We start from the raw sequence: 18,911 nt of genomic DNA, 5'->3' as shown, positions 1-18,911 counted from the left end.
AAAAAAAAAAAAATAGTTACTGTATCGTGTTCCTTTTTCTATTTTTCAAATGTATTATGTCAAGCAGATGCAATGCATAATACACACAAGCTCAGATGTTCCAATATGATACAAACACTTGACAACTTTTCAGGAAGTGAAAGTGCAACTTCTAAGCTGTATTGCATATTTGACATTAAATTAGTCGGGTTTTTAAATCTACAAAGAGGAAATGAAACCCACTGATCCCTTCGAATGAGAAGCAACAGATTTCTAAATGCGTGCACACTTACTGTCACGATACTGAAGGTGAAACGCCTGCTGTAGCAGGAAGCTGCGACGGCGTCGCAAGACCTAGTCAAGAAACTTAACACGTGTAGTTGTGATCAAAGTGAAGGTTGAGTCTAAAGACTGATTTTGATGAGGCAACGATATTGACACTCAGAGCATCAAAATTAGTAATAGTAAGTACTTTAAATACTGTACTTGTGTACACTTTTGCTGTCTCTATCTCTCTAAGTATAGACACACTTGTATTTGACAGCTTTAGTAACATGTGTTAATGAGTTACATTATGGGAGATGATTTTAGATCCCAATACTTCCTCCACCCCGGCCACCTTTTGAATTTGTAAGATGAACTAAAGTCGTAAAACGTCCAGCAGGAGACCTTCGTGATGTGACCCGGCCAAGGTCAGCGGCTACCGAATGTTTACCCCTCACACCCAACTATGTGGCCGGAGGAGTTTGGAGTGGGTGGGCCCTTCGATGATGTGCTCACAAAGTCCACACTGTCCAGACGGTCCTGTGCACACCTAGTCCCACCCCTCCTCTCACCCCTCGGCTGCCTACGTCTCCCCCTCCTGCGCTCCCCGGGACTCTTCTCCTGCTCCTCTTCCATGGTCAGCCACTCGTTTGAAGTTCCAAGGAGTTTTGGGAACGTCTTTTCGCTCGTCCCTCACAGCCACCATGGTTCACAGCAGCAGCATCTGTAGATTCCTCCTCCTGGTGCTCCTAAGCCTCTTGGTAGCCTTTGTACACACAGGTAAACCCTACTTTTGAGTGTGATCGATATGCTTTATTTCATTTCTGTGGTTACGAGATAAGTTGATTTATGAAAAAGAATCTGTCACCTTTGAAACGAAAGGTGCAATGTGAGGAAAATCGTTCTTTAACAAATACGGCGAAAACAAATTATATCAAGAAATTCTGAGTGAAGTCGTTAGCCTCTTGTTATAGAAGAATTGGGTAATTTAAAATCAATGCTGATCCTTTTTTTGCACCCCGATGCTTCATCCTGTGTAACATTGCAGAATAGATAGGTTTAAGGTTTTATGTTCCAAAAGCTGCTAGTTGTTTGCGTATCTGCTGTATGTGATTCACGGGCTGATGTTTGGACATCTGTAGGCATCAAATCAAAGACGTGAGTAGACGTGTCATTTTCGCCCTCTTTTCCACACACACACACACACACATTCACAGGCCTGTGATGTGATACTGTAGCCCGGTGTAAATGATGCAGTTGTTGGGAGCTGTGAAAGCTGCTCTTTGACAGACGGGATGATTTAGTTGCTTTCCCGGTGCCTGATGTTCATATGAAAAGTGAATAGCTGCCGTCCTCTGTGACTACCGCTATAAAGTTGAAGTGATTCTGTGTAGCGTTGGTTTGAGGTAGTGAAACACCCACAAGTGTGCAATTTATTTCATGTAGATGGAGAGATTTAAGTGGTGGTAGTAAGAAGCAGGCACAGATTTAATGTCTCCTGCTGTGAACATTTTAAGCGTTTACGCCCAACACCACCTGGTTCTCAGCATGCGTGCTTTTATCTTGACAGATAAGCACACTCACTGTTCTTTCACTTTCACTTACTGTATTTTTCTGCTCCTCTTTGCAACATCTCTCAAATCAACTCGGGGGGGAAAAAAAGCTTAGGACGCAGCAGAGCAGCGCTCGGGTCCAGAGGCCACAGTACAGGTCAAGAGGGCAGTGGGACGACGGGGATGTAGCAGGTCGACAATGTCCTCCCTGTCCTGTGAAAAAAACAAAAAAAAACATGGCTGTCACCTTATACAAAGCCTACTCTGAAAGGAACACTATGTCAGGATTTCTAACACTGAGGTGCCATGACCTGCCTACACCTTTCTAATAATATCCTGCGGCTTATTCTCAATTTTAAGGTGCAAACATATTTCCAATGCCTCACTAGACTCAGTAAATACAGGCAGGAGAAATGTTCTAATTCACACTGAGTTTCCACTCTGCAGCCATCTCTTATTTTATCCCTGGTTGGTTTGTACAGGAAACCAACCAGTAACCCAACTACTGACAACTACCACACAGCCTACTTTCCTCATTTCAGAATAAAATTCAAAACACGCTGGTCAAATATCAAATATTTTCCAATGTAAAATGCGACCGCCACCTATATAAGGAGGGTGAAACAAGGACACACGACAGCAACAATGCTATGTTTGGTTTTCGATGCTCGGGCAGGTTGCTTTTCACACAGCCGTCTGTGCGTCTTGTCATCTCTCTGGCTGGTGTGAAATCCTGACCGAAGAGGCTGGAGGTACCAAACAAATGGCCTTCTGTGTTTTTAGAGTCTGAAATCTGTCTCCCCGACAGTCTGCCAGGCTTTTATGAGTCTGGACTTGTGTATATGGAAGGAGGGCTCTTGATTGACACAAGGAGTCATGTCTTTATAAAGTGTGACTTATAGTGCAGTGATTCCCAACTAAAGGGTACTTACACACTTACAAAGGTAATATTGGGATTCATCCACGTACATGTGTTGAGGAGGCAATTAAACAGCCAAATAGGATTACAAATTTGGTGCGATACCAGTCTTTAGTAAATTGCCGTACATTGAGCCATGTTATGAGTTTTCACCATTTGTTCATTACGTAATGAACAAATGGTGAAAACTGATAGTAATTGGTAAACAGAGGATGGTGACCCCCAGCATGACGGATGGTGTTGATGAAGGTGTGCTTCAGCTCATCTGATATGGCCCGTGCGGTACATCACACAACAAAAGTAGTCACTGACCGACTGGCTAGCTGTCAGGTGAGAAGAATTATGTTTTTTTTCTTTCTCGAGGCGTCAGTGATGTTAATTCCATTTAGCTGGAGTGAACTCTTCCTCGTGGAAACAAACACCGATGGAAACATCGTGTTATTATTTTTTGCCTTCTTATTAAATCAAGCTGTCCAGAAGGCCCGGCCTTTTACACACACAGGGACTATTTAATAAACAAGTTTGTTTGACATCCAGTTGCCCAGCCGGTGCCTGGTTTGGGCCTGGCCGGTTGTTACCGGTTGCAGCCCGACGCCCTCCGTGACCGCACAAGCCGCCTTTTGTGCGCTCGGCTGAAGGCCTCATTGATGACTGGGCTGGCCGGAGGCCCGGGCCTCCAAACCTCCAGCCAGCTACGGGACAGGAAGCTGCACACGACTCAAGAGTCAACACGGCAGCATCAAAATACTCGCATCAGAAGGGCACATCAGGATTTAGAAGACACCGGAGCCAACATGCTGACGTTAAACACTTTATAATATATCATTATTTATACCATATGCAGTAGTTCCTTAGTAATCGCGGAGAGAGATGATACGAAGCTTATTTGACAGTGACAGAGGAAAAGACAGCGGAGGAAAGATAAAGCAGGGTGAAGGAGTTTACTGAGGCTACCAAGTAAATATGTAGCGTTAAATAAACCGAGTGCAAATATGTTTGGATTCCGGTTTTGTTGGTATGCGAAGAGTTGAGGATGGGATACGTGAATCAGTGAGTGGGTGGGCTTGTGTGTGAAGAGTTTTTTTTTCTTTTTTTTTTTTGAGGGGACATGAAGATCAAATGTTCCTCAGAACTTCAAAAGAAAGATGTGCAGCTGTTGAGTTATTATAACGATGTCAATAATGATCATTTTGGTGGTTTCTCAGGCTGTAGAGGAGGGAACAGTCTCAGGGTAACTTCATGCTCATCAGAGGGCAATTTGGGGTGGAAGGAAGACAGACTATTGATTGGCAGAGACAGTTGTACACAACCTGAGCTTCATGCACAGTCAGCAAATCACTGCCTCTCCCTCAAGCAAGTTTGTGCTAAAGCAAAAAAAATACCTACTACTCCACTGAAATAATGAACTAAACCTCGGTTAAAGGAGCTTTTTTTTTTAGACAATTATAGACAAGCTTTGATTGGACCCTTGAAACACGTCAAGAGGCTACCTGTAGCTCAAACGGGCCAAACGTCCATCCTCTACAAAGACGTCCTTATGCCCAGGCCCGAGCCGTTAACCCAGCGAGACAGAGAGAGGCTGTTGGGGTCATTACAGACGGGGCCATGTGTGCAGCTCTGCATCCCAGAGGCCTCTGCGTCCAGAAGAAAAAGTCAAACAGCCATTAGTAAAGCTGTGAGCCTCGTCAGTGAAGTGACCACCAAAAGAAAACATGCAGAAAGTCAATACGCCGCAGGAATTAAGTGACTGCATCGAGATCAGCCATGTTAAAAAAGAAGCACAAGTGGTATATGTTTTTTGGGGGTTTTCTCTATGTCTGCAGAGACAGTCGCAGACTCAACAACCAGAGACAACCAGGACACCATGTCTGGAGAACCACCCAGTGACGTTACCACCAAAGACCCTCTCCAGGACATGACGGAGCAGCCCTTCACCTTCGACTACGAGGACACCACACACTCTCAGGCCCTGGACGAGGAGGAGGGTAAAACCCGACACTTCATGCGGCAAATCTGTGTCAATCGTGTGTGTTCAAATGATTAATATTGTGTCGATGTGTGTGTGTGTGTGTGTGTGTGTGCAGGGGTCCTGGGGCCAGGAGCCATCACAGCCATTGTTATAGCGGTCTTCCTTGGAGCGTCTGTCCTTCTCGCCCTCATCGTCATCACGCTCAGGAAATTCACCGCCTCCTAGAGTCAATACATCCCACCTAGTATGCATGTGTGTGTGTGTATGTGTGTGTGTGTGTGTTTGGATGTCTATGTTTCTCTTTTGCCTCTCGTCTCAATCTCTCAGCTCTTTCTTTCAATCTGAGTCGTGTCTTTCGCTTCGCTGTAGATGCTGAAAATTGTGGCAGGTCCCCTGACTGACGTTTTACAGATTTCCTCCTGTCGACACTCGTAATTGTTGCTCAACATGTCCACTTTCTACTGAAGGCATAATGTTAGAAACTGGCTGGCTCTTCCAGTGGAAATCGTAGCATGTCTATGTCGTTCACTTTGTATTTCTCTTGGTCTCGCATGCTCCCAATAGGTTTTTAATGTTTGTCTTTTCTGATGTGGAGCATTCTGCATATGTTGGCTTTTATTTGTCAGTCTGTGTCCTACTTTTTATTAGGAAAGATACACATGAGGTTTTTATTAGTCTTTCACAAATGATTTTTAACTTGAGCCCAAATCATGTCTAAAATATTTCCTTGGTGTCCAAGTCTGTATTCTGCCATTTACAAACATGTGTAGAGTCAGAATGAGGAGAAGACACTTTAGAAAGGCTTCCTCATTGCATGTGAACAGGGTAGTTGAGTTGTTTGTTCCTATTTGTAGAGCAAAAAGAGTCAGAGAGCGTGGATGAAGTTGTTTAGCAATCGAGTGAGTAGTTTGTTGCTGTTGTTTTATTCACAGGGGATTCTTAATTGTTTTAGTAACATTACTGTATCTTTTTCTAAGTGCCTCAGAGTCCTCAGCCATACAGCTGGATGTTACCATGGTAATGTCACTGCCCGATTATTTTGTGAGAATTAGGTTGAATAAATAAATCCAATAATTACGATGCCAAATGTCTGACTCCTGTGTGTGTGTGTGTGTGTGTGTGTGTGTGTGTGTGTGTGTGTGTGTGTGTGTGTGTGTGTGTGTGTGTGTGTGTGTGTGTGTGTGTGTGTGTGTGTGTTTAACCAGTGAGTCAACACAGTGAACATAATTATATTTATAGATGATTCTTTTTATTTATTAAATATTAATATTACCATTTATTTTCTTTGTTTGTCAGTTAGCATTCAGGTATTGTATGAAAAACAGTCTTTAGTCCTTGTGATAAGAAATAGATTGACACAAAATAAGCAGCCATGTCATTTAATGCCGTGTTTCCCACACTATTTATCTGAGGACCCACTTCTTCAAAATGACAAACCATCACGACCTCATTCACATCATCACACATCATGATAACAGAGAATCTGTGTATAAATGAATGTTACTGATCATTCTACTGCAATTTCTACTTTCTACTTCATAAATGAGACCAAATAAATGTATGTAGGCAGAGTTAACATTTCCTCTCATCAGTTAAACAAGCAGAACGTACACGAGCCTTTCATTTTAGATTCCATGTTATAAGTAGGCAACAATTATCAGGACAAGCTCATTCGGCTCAAAGGTGTACTGCAGATATACATGTTTATTGGAGGAAATTCTTCAAATGTATGTGGCGACCTAAATAAAGGTTCTCTATAAGTAATTCAGAGCATATCTATTGCCTCCGCATGGCTCTCAACATGGCTGAGCCGGCGGCTAGAAGCTAACGGTGCTAAAAGGCATGCGCAGCCAGCCCGGCTATGTCAACAAAGCACAGAGAATCTCAGATTACACACACGGAGGGAGAGCGACTTCATCCTCTGCTCAGGTAGACAACACTCCACCACATCTTTACATAGATAAGAGTTGTTCGCTGCTATATTAATGCGCTGAATATATATATAAAAGTTAGAAGAGATTTGTTTTTAGAGACTACTGGCCTCACCTCAGTCACAGCAGTAAGTGGCAGTGTGGCTGCCAGCGTCATTTGCATTTCCAGGAAAATAAAGGCTATCTCACACTAATTACCCGAAACCTTTCTGATTTACTCCACGCAAATACAAATCTGCTAACTAATGATGATTCGAGTTTAAAGTGTTTTGCATTTCACATGTGAACAAAAGGAGGGAAAACAATCTTCTCAAACTTGAAATACGTTGAAGTCATCTCAGCACCTGAAACCAGGAAACCCTCAAACGCAATCACTGTCTATAAATCTACCTTTGCAGCTTCTCACCGAGCTGAAACAACAAACGCTTTGACTGCTTCGGCTTTCGGTCTCCGTTTGACACAGGAAGACTGATATCTACAGACACACTCATACCACCACCAGCACTATTGACAGTACTAGTATAGAAATCACAGAACCGGAGTCATCATGCTTTATGAAGATGAGCACTGCTAGATTTATTTATGATGAAGAGATGGAAAATAACTATAAACAAGTAGAAGGTCAATATATACAAGGACACAAAGTCACCGTGTCCATGTCTCAGCTTTAAGCGTGCCAACATGAAGTTTAGTGAACGCTTGTGAACAATCACAAACAATAGGCCTTCATTTTTATATAGTGATGGAAATTCCAGTCTAAGGAAATACAATAGCACAATCCTGACATGAGGTAGACAACATTGGTCAACACGTAAACATTGTACCTGCTAAACATCAGCATGTTAGCACTGTCCTTGTGAGCATGTTAGCATGCTGATGTTGGCATTTAGACTAGAAACCACCGCTGTGGCTAAACACCGTCCCCCAGAGCAGCTAACGTCTCTTTAGCTCGTTTCTCCAATTATTCATGTTGACTGTATGAATGTTGTGTTTTTATCATTTGTTTTTATAATATTATTTGGGCGGCAACTAATGATTATTTCATTTACCGCGTTGAGGCTTATTTTTTGAGTAATCAAATGATACATTTTTCTTTGCAGTTCAAACGAAATGAGACTCAGTTTACAATGAGAACAGAGAAAAGGCAACAATTCATCATTTCAGCTCTAGTTATTGTGTTTTCTTATAATAACTTTAAAGACAAACTGTGCAAATCAAATCAATGCAATAAATACAAATCAAAAGAAAATGCAACAAAAGCAATAAACATGAGTACAAATAAAATCAAATAAAACTAATAAAAAGATAACCTGTGTATAATCCTCACATGAAAGCCAGTCTGCAAAGATGAGTTTTAAGAAGTCATTTAAAAAAGATTTTCTCAGGCAGGTCGTTCAAAAGACGAGGGGCCCTGATGGCAAAAGAACATTCATAGTCAAAATTCAGTTAGAACCTCGACTTTGGAACAGCCACCTGAGCATCTGATTATATGATTTGATGCGATACTATATAGCTTGGGGCCAGACCCAGACGTGCTTTGAAAGCGATCAGTAAAATCTCAAAATAAATTCTTGAACGAACAGGGGAGCCAATGGAGAGAAGCCAGGATCGGAGTAATGTGATGTCGTCTGTTGAAACCAGTGAGAAGAGCTGTGATAACAAACGTAATCTTCTCTTCTATCAATTTGCAGTGATCGTGTCTGCACATTTCATTTAAAAAGCATAGAAAAGTAGCTGGACAGGCTAACCTCTGCCCTGATTTTAAATGGCTATAATACACATCTAAAGACAAAAGCATGATGTTTGGCATGACTCAGGAAGTGGTGATGAAACAACAAAGGGAGAGAAAGCAGAAGTGCGTCTGGCACTAAGCAGACAGTCAGACACTCTGAACGTTCCACTGAAAGACTGGCATCCGTGAGGTAAGAGAGCAACAAGATTTTCCACTGCACAAGAAAGTGCTCGGTTAGTGTTGCATTTAAATGTTAGCACAATAGCATTTAGTTTACTTATTTTAATTACCAGCCAGACTTTCATTGTTAATATTCTAAAATTAGAGGATATAAGTAAGGAATACGTATAAAGGATTTGCAAAATATTTTAGACTTGATATTAGTTGGAACGACATTGATCCTAATTAGCAAAGACCTCGATCTGGATCACTTGAATGGGCCAACGACGTACTGTCTACGTCTGCCAACGCTATCTATGTGAGTAGTGTGGAGTAGTATGGTTGTTAGTGGATGATTTTATTTCTTCTATATACACTGCCACTGCGGGAGCTTTGGGGTTTTCTTTATCACAAGATCACATTTCCTCCAGCGACAACTGCAGAGACCAAAGACTTTGTATTCAATTGCGTTGGAATCACTAAAGCCTCAGATCCTTACGGTACTCTTTATTTGTTCATTGTATTTGTTTGCATTTGTTTATATGTATTTCAAACAACACTTGACTTATTACTTCGAATCTAAACTTACATTGAAAATACTGTTCAGGGCATGTGATTATGATCTACGTTTTCTTGGTGACTTTTGTCACTTACATCTGAAAGCGGATACAGAAACAAGTCGACAGCTTCTGAACCCACACGACGGGGAGGTTTCTCATGGCTCGGTGCACTGGTGTATATATTTGTCTGTGTGGGAACAAAGAGTAATGACAGGAAAGACAGATTCACTTTGAAATCAAATCAAACTATTTCCCTTGCAGCAGCAGCAGCAGCAGCAACGACGACACCATGACAAGCAACTGTTCGCTTGAAGCGGCGGACGAGCTGATGACATATTTGGAGCTGGTCATCTACATCCCCGTCTTCCTCTTTGGTTCCATCCTCAATGTTGCAGCGCTCTTGGTGTTCTGTTTCTTTCTGCGTAAATGGACAGAGTCCACTATCTACATGACCAGCTTGGCTCTGATGGACCTGCTCCTCCTCTTTCCTCTTCCCTTCAAAATGCACGCCGCCCATCACCACTGGCCTGCCTACCTGCAATCCCTCTGTTCGGTCTTGGAAAGCCTGTATTTTGGCGGGACGTATGGCAGCATCTACACCATCATGTGCATAGCTGTGGACCGATGGGTGGCCATCTGCCACCCGTTCAAAGCCAAGCAACTGCGTTCATCCAAAGTGGCCCTGGGGACCTGCATCGGGGTCTGGGTGCTGGTGCTGGCAGCGGTCTCTTCGACCACCTATCGCCTCAGGGAGGCCCAGCAGACGAACTTCCACTGCTTCCACGTGTTTTCAGAGAAAGGCTGGAGCCCTCCGCTCATCATCTGCGTGCTGGTGTTTGGGTTCCTGGTGCCTGCGTTGGTGGTGGTTTACTGTTCGGTCCAGACCATCTGGGCGCTTCAGCGGTCTGGCCAGCGCAGCGCCCAGAGCCGCGCCTGTGTGAAGATCATCTACAGTAGCCTGAGTGCCTTCCTGCTTCCTTTCAGCCCCAGCCACCTGGGCATCTTCCTGCAGTTCCTGGTGAGAGACACTGCAAGTTCATTTTAAGCAAACTGAGCTCTAAAGTGAAAATAATGAAGCAGGTTAAAGTAGGAATCAGATAAATGAGAAGACAAACCCACCTTAAGGTCCATTCAGTAGCTGTTCTGGAGATTTTGATCACATAATCTTCAGCAGCAAATGGGGTTTAGAACAGTTACAATGTAGACGTTGATATTTAACAACTTCTTGTCCATGCGTTAGCCAGTGGGGCACACTCACATGCATGAACGTGCAATAAAGAGCATGCCGCCCCGGCAATGTATAAAAGCTGTTACATTGGAGTTAGAAGTTGTGCTTCCTCCTTTGTTTTTAAACTGAGCTTAATGTGACTAATGCAATCAGGACTTTTTGTTGGTGTTATTTTTTTTGCCAGGTTTGGTTAGAGAGATGACAAACCAATACGCTTACGGTTATACTATTCTATAATTTTATCTTATCTTATTTTATGTTACAAAGATATGTGCATGGAAGCAAAGAAAGCAGCAATTTAGCAAGTGGTGAAGCACATAATGCACTGTTCCTTTAATTTCAGTATTAAACATGTCATCTTTGACCATTATATTTCAAAATATATAAGGCTGTATATAATTTAAAAAAAGATCCTGGAGCCGAAACATAAATATATGCAAGCTCATCGCTGACGTTGACCTGGCACAAAGCGATGGTCTTCAAAAAGCCTGATAGGAACCTGCACAACCACAACAGAGTTCACACTGCTGGGTAGCCTCTAGTGTTATTGTAAGATTAGGCAGAATGGCCGACTAATGTTTCTCTGTCCTCTATCACATGGTTCCAGGTACATCAAGGAGTGATTCAAGACTGCAGCAGCAAGACGGGGATCAGCCTGTTCATACAGACGGCGTTGTGCCTGTCCAACATCACCTGCTGCCTGGACGCTCTGTGCTACTACTTCATCGCTCATGAGGTGAGGAGCACCAGACATACCGTCAGGGTATCAATGATCGGCCAAAGAAGAGCCACCTACAGCACTTCAGAGGTCTGAACGCACAACTTGACTATTAAAGTAAAACATGATATTTGTACTCAGAGGATGGCTGGAGGTCTGGCTTCATGTATTTTAGCAGGGCATTGAAACTGAAAAAGAGACGGTATCGTTTCCAGTAGCCGATGGACGAAGCGCGGCATGCGCTAAGAGTACCAGGTCTGAGTGCAATCTCATTTAACCACAGTGTTTGAGAGTAAGGCTGAAGGGTGAGGGTCTGATGAGCTCTGATACAGGATTTGGTCCAGCGACAGGAAGCCCGTATTGATAACTCTGTAACCTCAGAGAGCCCTGACACCCAAAATGTAGGAGATTGTGAGATGGCTTCATGTCGTCCATTCCTGCACACTGATTGACTGACGTGGGGTACGATTCATTTCAAAGCAGTAAAATCATTGCAGAGCTTTGTAGTCAAAGGCGCCAATAAACTTTGGACCAATGTGGTTCAATAGTATCTCGTATATAAAATGCAGATTTAAATAAAAAGTCAACTTGAACAAGTAAATTATCAAAACTGAAGCACGTAATGAGTATATTAATGTAACTTACATAATTCATTCAAATGTTAATTCAAATATTCACTTACCTAATATCAAGACACCAACCAGTTGAGATCTAAAAACGCATGAATATATGATTATTATTAATTGATAATTAGTTTTATAATTATAAATAATAGCTTGTTGACAACATATTTTTTATCAACTTAAACTGATACTTAAAACATGTTATTACTATGGTATAGTTTGGTTGTTCAGCACATTTTAAGAAATATTACTGACAAGTAACTTCATCTATCAGTGATTACTAAGACAACTGGGAACATAGCTTGAAAAGTGTATTCAACCAATGCATTCTGGGAATTCTGACCTTTTATTTGTTTTGTATTTGGTGTGGAGGGAAGTTACATGTGTGTGTTAATCTTGTACAGTTCTTATGTAAATAAAGCCTGCGGCTGAGTGACAAACATGTTCCGCTTGTATAGATTTTAAATTGATCTCGACTGTATCAACTATATATAAATATAATATAATATAAATATATACGATATACATATAATAAGACATGCTATTCGTCATGATGACATATGTGAATATGTATGAATATAAATATGCACTTTTTATTCGTTTTTTAATTACATTTTTTACAATGTAACTTCAAACGTGCAATAATATTATTTAAATTGTTTAAAGCCAGCTATTAATAGCTTGACCTGTGTACTGTTGTGATATTAGTATGTTTATAAGAACATTTGATTGATGTGAATGTCAGACAGGAAGTTGCACTCGCAATACATTAAGCCACTCTCTGTTTTGTGGTTGTGGCAACAGTGGAAGGTTTTTCATGAGTCTCGATTAGGGGATTTTAATATGTATTAATGCAGTTTTTATTGTATAAAACGTTTTTATTTTATGATACCGTCATGTTTTGGTTTACTTGCATCACTTGTGTCTCCATACTTTTACACAAGCCTCCTCTTTGTTGTCTTTCTCTGTTATTTGTCTGTGCTCAATTCAGTTTTGTTTCTGTTTTAATTTCTGTTTGTTGTTTTTCTTAAAGTGAAATTTGTTTTTATGAAGCCATGGAGATTCTTGATATGCTCTCTTTCTGTTCTTCAGTGCAAGTGGTCTGAAAAATAAAGTAAGCCCAGAGAAGAACATAAAGACATGAATATTTATCAGAGCATAGTCGCAGACTGCCCAACAGGAACTGAACTGATCGGGGCTTTGAGTTTGTTCCATTGTGTCTGCAGCTGTGATATTTTATATTTATATTCTCTATAAAGACTAGATGCCTTGTTAGAAGCTGCACATGTTGAAATAATCACACAATCAACTACTCTACCCTATCATTTTCATATTCATGATGTGTATGATTTACTGACACTGTTGCTGATTAACATCCAATACACAGAAATGTTTGATCATTTATTCTTAAAGCAGCAAGATATTACAAGAAGAATCGACTGTACAATGAAATAAAGTGTCCAGGACAATGACATATGAGCACATGTCACATGTCTCTCAACAGAGACTTATTTGCTTGAGAAAGACACCCCAATGTTTTCTAAATTTGGACAAATTAACATTGTAAAGATTATAATGCCAGAATAGGACTGATTGGGGCGAGAGCTAAAGACAACAGGCAGAATCCAAGAGAAGAGGAGGAAGAGCAGGACAAAGTGTTAGCCTTTGATATCATCTACAGTAAGTGAAAAAGCACTCTTTCTAAATATTTCATATATCCTTAACACGAAGCGTAGCATCTCTGACAGCAGACTTTGGTTCCTTCTGTCCCTCTAAAGCACTGCTACTAATTACAGTCTAAAGCCATTATATCCAAGGAGTAGGAAAGTGTGATGCCAAAGGAAATAAAGAGACAAAACAAGTTGATTTCAGATAAAAATCTATGCATGTAGCAATATGAGATCCAGAAGAAAATCAATTTACAGTATATATTGCTTAGGAACAATCAAAGTTATGTACACCTTTCATTAATGATACAAACCAACAAAGAAACGTCTAAAGTACATGAGGTATGTGTCGCTATTTCGTGACATTCAAAACTAAATAAAAACAACAACCAAGAAACAGATATTAACATGAGTGCACCATGCAAGCAGCTTCAAAAATACCCATACCATCACCCACAGTGCACTGGGTTACTAAATAACAACAAGGACATTTCTAAAATAAATCTAAATCAAGTCTTAATCTGATGAAAATGAAACAAACCGACACACATTAACATGACAAGCTACAGATATATCCAAACACATTTATAACATCAGACTGTGAATAAAAAAAGACGTTAACATCGTACATGAACAAAAAAAAGAGCATTTCCAACTTGAGACGAGAAACAAAAAGTAAAACTGTTGGACAGACAGTTGCTCTTAAAGTGCAGTTAAAAAGCCTAAAGAATTCAAGAGGTATGGTTTCAGAGTTGGATGGCTGTTATTTCCTCCTCAGATTTAGAACCTGTCGCAGATGACGGTCTCAACCACAAAAGTGTTCTCGAAGTGACGAATGCTGTGGCACCTCTTTGTCTCGCGCCTCTCAATACCTGGAATAGAAAAGAAGACGCATTTAGATCACTGCACAGTAGTGGAGGTTTGCAGTAGTAATATTATTTCTAGTGCTAAAAGCACTACGCGTGTTCCCCACAAATCCCATCCTTATATGTACTGAGGGGAAGCTTGTTGCATCATATCTCTCACACCAATCGAATGCAGCAACGACGGAGATATCACTGAGGCGCATCACTACCTCCTCCACAGTGTGTGGATGTGTCCGCTGCACTACCAGTGACTCACTTAGCAGGAAGTTCCCAGGCTGCGCCCACATACGCACACTGACTTCATAATCAGGCTGGTAGAGATGCAATGTCTGATATTTACACTAGCAAGCCCCTATTTGGTTTTGGTTGTTTTCTGCTTGGCCACATTACATAACATTTACTAGTGTTGGTGTGAAAGAGGGTGATAAATTAGCAGAAGTGACCCATCCCTCGTCATTTAGCATCTCATACTGCCTTGATTGAGTTGACTGGAAAAAGGAAGTGGGCACTCACGTCTGTGCTGATTGCGGCGTCTGAGGCGGTAGGTTTCTTTGCCGTAGCAGAGTCTGTGGATGAACGGGCCCAGCTGCCTCATGTTCCTCACCCTCCCCGTCACCGTCATCTCCTCCTGGATGATGTAAGTCTGAGGAAGGTATGTCCCTCTCTGTGGCAAAAGAAACACAAATGAATCACTCAGTCGATCGGTCTGTGGGAAGAACACTGCACACCGGAAGATGGGAATATGCGGTCGTTCATCTCCAAACGATGCTTTTACAACAGCTGCACATCAGCAGGGAGCGTAGAGTGTGCCTCACCTTGACATTGACGAGCAGCTCCCACAGGTTCCGTGGAGGCATCACCAAGGTTGTGTTCAGCTCAGTGATGTAGCATTTGTCCAAAGCAATGTCGTAATAAGCTGTGAGGCCCTGAAATCAATTAAAATAAAAAAAGGTTACAACCTAAACTATAATGAAACACTAACAAGAAAATGCAATGAGAGCAAAGCAGTGAACATACGCAGGCATTAACCTACCCTCTGAAAGTCGTGGATGATATCAGCGGGGTCACTGCCTCCAAAGTGTGGCACAGGTACACTGATCTGCTCGTAGTTGTCGTCAAGGTAAATGCCAACATTCTCCTCGAGTTCCTGTCGGCCCCTCAGAGGAGCGTACACGGAGTCCTCGTAGACAACCCGGCAGTGGAACAAGCTGTCTTCTGGAATCTGCTAATGGGGCGCGATAGAGCTGAATTAGCATGTGACCGTTTTTTACTTTAGGTTGTATCTTTTTTTTTCATTAAACAGTCTGTGCCACTGGGTTCAGGATACAATCTAAGAGCATGAACTGACCTGAGGTATAAAGTAGTAGCGATAGACATAGATAGAGGACAGCACCAGTCCTGACATGAAGACCACCAGGCCAAAGGTGAGGCAGCAGAGGCCGGTTGGAAAAGGCTTTTTGTGCCTGACAGGAAGAACCAGCTGCCCCTGTAAAGAGAAGAGCAGTTTGGTTAAGAAAAGTCCGCTAGTTTGCCAAGAGATGTGTAAACTGAACCTGTATCTTTTGACATGATGGTATTAAATGGTATTTAGTAGGACCCTGAAGCTTTCACAACATAAGGTGCAAAATGATGCACAGAACATGTCGGGTTTTCCGTTTTTATGACGAAAACGTAACAGTCGTTAACTGTGACAGGAGGTGGTTGCAAAGTCGTCAGTAAGGAGAGGAGATCTGACAGACGTAGGACGTACTGGAATGAAACGTACCAGATGCCCACCCACAGTCTGCTGCCTCTCCCTACTACTGTTGCTATGGAGAGCGGAAGCAGGGAGGACAGATTGTGCCAGGCTCTGACGAAGATGCTGGCACGTGGCCGTCTGGGTCTATTCTGGGAGGCCTACTTCCACGCTCCATATTTGTTAGTTCCTTCGCGCTCTCAGTGGGAGTCAAAGCGAGATGAATTGCGTGGAGTCCCTCAGCGGAGGCGGACACATTAATAGATCTACACACATTGGCTCTGACGCCTAGCCTACTGTCGCAGCCAATCAGAATCCATACAGCCTGTTAGATCATGGCTTATTCTTCTGTTGACGTAACAAACAGGTGAAACCTTGTGTGTGCAGAAGCGATGGATGCGTCATCAAGTTGTAATTATTGTGTACAGTGTGATGGGAAAAAATAAGGGGGCTTAGACAGGCGTCCATTGTGTGCCAGATATCTAATTATATTTAACTCCTGGGAGGTAGTCCAGAAAGGAGGCTAAGAAGAACAGGACTTATTGTGACAAGCTCAGACATTTAATTTAGGTTTAAGTCATTTTACGATCCCAAATGGGAGATAACATGATCAGGCTAACTCAGTACTTGTGTAAAAAATCAAGACATCATGCACAATAAACTATCTATCTATCTAATTTAAAGCAGTTTGTTTCATTTGGTTCAAAATGTTGTAATACCGGTTGAGCCCTGTTGAGCCATATTTGGGATATGCTATGTTGCAGATAAGTTGCAGGTAATCAGTTACTATTGTAACACAATGAGATTTTCAGTTCCTCTCTGAACCCCCCTTCAAATTAACTCAGATCCAGATCTTGCTCCTAGGATACAGGAATCCCTTTGGACAAACTGTTATTTTTTCTCTCTCTCTTCATTTTTATAATGCCAATTCTGATACAAAAAGCTACACCTTCTGATCACGTGCACAGTAGATATACAACACACATTAATCCTGGATTCCCATTCTCACAGGCTCACATCTCTCAGGCGCTACCTGCAGGATCCACGTGGTATAGTCTCGTGACGCCACTAACTGGTGCAGTGATTCTACTACAGTTCTGTTGTTTACTCATGTCGACAGAAACTGAGGCTATTTGCACGCCTACCGCCTATTCTGACAAAGGGGAAGGTTTTACTTAAACATATATGCATACTTAGACTTATATTACATGTACGTATGAACCATTTAGATTACTTGTGTGATATTCTGCTGAAGGCACAATTACACGGCAGCCATCTGCAGTGTGTCCTCGCGGTGGCCAAACAAGGTGACGTAATGTCAACATCCCCTGGCTGGGATGGTCTTGTATGATGGGTCTTTTTCATTGTTATTATAACGTTACCGCGCATTAAGCTGTTTTTCTGTCAGAAATAGTGTCCCAGCAGTAACTGCACCAGAACAATTAATGTAAAAAACTGCACTAGTGATTTTCAATCATTCAGTAGCATTAAAAAACAACAACTGCAACATAATATTTTAAGGACATCCTGACTTTTGAATACATTTTTGAATGCATAATCAAATAGCTCACGAATTACCAGTTCAAAATCAAATCCCAACGAGTGGCATGACGATGCATGACCAGGCAAATCAAACAATACAGCTTAAACTAATGTAGTTAATCTACTTAGCTATTACATATGCAAAATGTGTACTAATGCTATACTGAGACACAAGACAAATGCAACAACACAAAACAAAAAAAAGAAAGAGTGCAAACTCACGTGAGCCTGAGGTATAATGATCTTGTCTTCATCGATCTCTTTTTCAGGCTTCTGCGCCGTAACTGGCTGGAAAGTGATCTTCACCATGTTTGTTTGGTCAGTGTATGTTTGCTTTATCTCGTTAGCTGATCTCAGTGCGCTGGTTTCATCCACCGAGCCGGGAAGATTATATAGCGGAGGACCAGTCTCGCCCCCGGGGATCGGTGACCTCAGAAGAGCGTATTCTCTGACGAACAAGCACTGTGTGGGTCTGGAGGAAGAGACGCCTCGCGGCTGTCAAAATAAGAGTTCAGATCCGGCTCCAAAATTACATTTAACACGAAATACACTGTTTGTGGGCTCTTTGGTAAACACGTTAATATAATTTAAAGTTTGAAGCTGTTTTGGATGAAAATAAACTATTTTCATCTCCTGTTTGTTGGTATTAGACTACGTTGTGCCCTTATTCTGAAGGCGAGTGCCCGATATGGTAGTGCTTTCCGTATTTTATTTAAAGCTGCATGTCTTGTTCTCAACACTATCATCCGGAAATGTAGGGTTGTTTCAAACTCTCAGCCAGCTACCAGACTGCAATAAAGTTAGCTCCATGTCACTAATACTGATAATTATAATAATGGTAATAATAACAGTTTGCACATGGGCATTAGCAAGGCATGTACTGCATCCAGTGTTGTACAATACAGTACACTGTGTACTGTACAATGTGTGCTATAGTACAATGTATACCGTAGGTTTGAGTATTTAATGTATCGTTTATAAATCATAGTATAATACAATGCAACGTAATATGAGCATTTAATATAGTATAAACCTGTAAGAGCAAATGTTACATTTCACTGCATGTGGCTACAAAAGGAATTAGTGTTGTAGATAATACAAATAAAAAGTTTACACATTCTTAGCTAAAGACGAATTTCATGAATACTAATGTCATGGTCAAATCATCAGATGTAATTATTATTTTTCTATGCATGTATACACTTGTTAACACCCAGCAGCCAGACTATCGGCAGCGTACTGCAGCAGTAATAAAGCTGTACCAGTGGATCACTGCAAATCAAACTTCATGTAACAGTGCATATCTACCGTTGCACAACACATGCTAATTCGCAGACCTGCACACAGCTCGTCGTCACCATTTATGAATAGCCACGAGAGTGTGTTCATATGATTCACAACCTAAATAATGAGTTTGAGTTGAAAAGCATTACTAACTTTAATTATACTAGAACCGACAATGAAAA

At 41.5% G+C, this 18,911-nt stretch overlaps 3 protein-coding genes across 3 annotated transcripts; 2 read left to right on the top strand and 1 right to left on the bottom strand.

The window, feature by feature from the left end:
* Positions 1-947: 947 nt before the first annotated feature.
* Positions 948-4,909, top strand: snorc (secondary ossification center associated regulator of chondrocyte maturation; the record flags this gene model as incomplete). The annotated part of the gene is made up of 3 exons (XM_079172772.1): positions 948-1,023; positions 4,539-4,700; positions 4,800-4,909. 3 exons carry the CDS (start codon positions 948-950, stop codon positions 4,907-4,909), a joined length of 348 nt encoding a protein of 115 aa, XP_079028898.1.
* A 3,502-nt stretch (positions 4,910-8,411) lies between these two features.
* On the top strand, positions 8,412-12,611 carry LOC306705891 (G-protein coupled receptor 55; the record flags this gene model as incomplete). The annotated part of the gene is given in 4 exon segments (XM_079172767.1): positions 8,412-8,483; positions 8,485-8,537; positions 9,340-10,084; positions 10,902-12,611. Coding segments are annotated over 4 exon segments (1,077 nt in total). The 3' UTR covers positions 11,109-12,611.
* Positions 12,612-13,051: 440 nt separating this feature from the next.
* On the bottom strand, positions 13,052-17,881 carry itm2cb (integral membrane protein 2Cb). Its single transcript, XM_079172768.1, has 6 exons — positions 17,668-17,881; positions 15,517-15,654; positions 15,202-15,393; positions 14,984-15,094; positions 14,682-14,832; positions 13,052-14,174 (listed from the first exon to the last, which is right to left on the bottom strand). The coding sequence occupies exons 1-6, from the start codon at positions 17,752-17,754 to the stop codon at positions 14,083-14,085; spliced, it is 771 nt and encodes a 256-aa protein (XP_079028894.1). The 5' UTR covers positions 17,755-17,881; the 3' UTR covers positions 13,052-14,082.
* Positions 17,882-18,911: the final 1,030 nt, after the last annotated feature.

This window comes from Pholis gunnellus (assembly GCF_910591455.1).
Source record: "Pholis gunnellus genome assembly, chromosome: 14".
In the NCBI taxonomy this organism is placed as follows: domain Eukaryota; kingdom Metazoa; phylum Chordata; class Actinopteri; order Perciformes; family Pholidae; genus Pholis; species Pholis gunnellus.
Note: the sequence above shows the minus strand (reverse complement) of the source record. Positions and strands in the feature narration are given on the sequence as shown.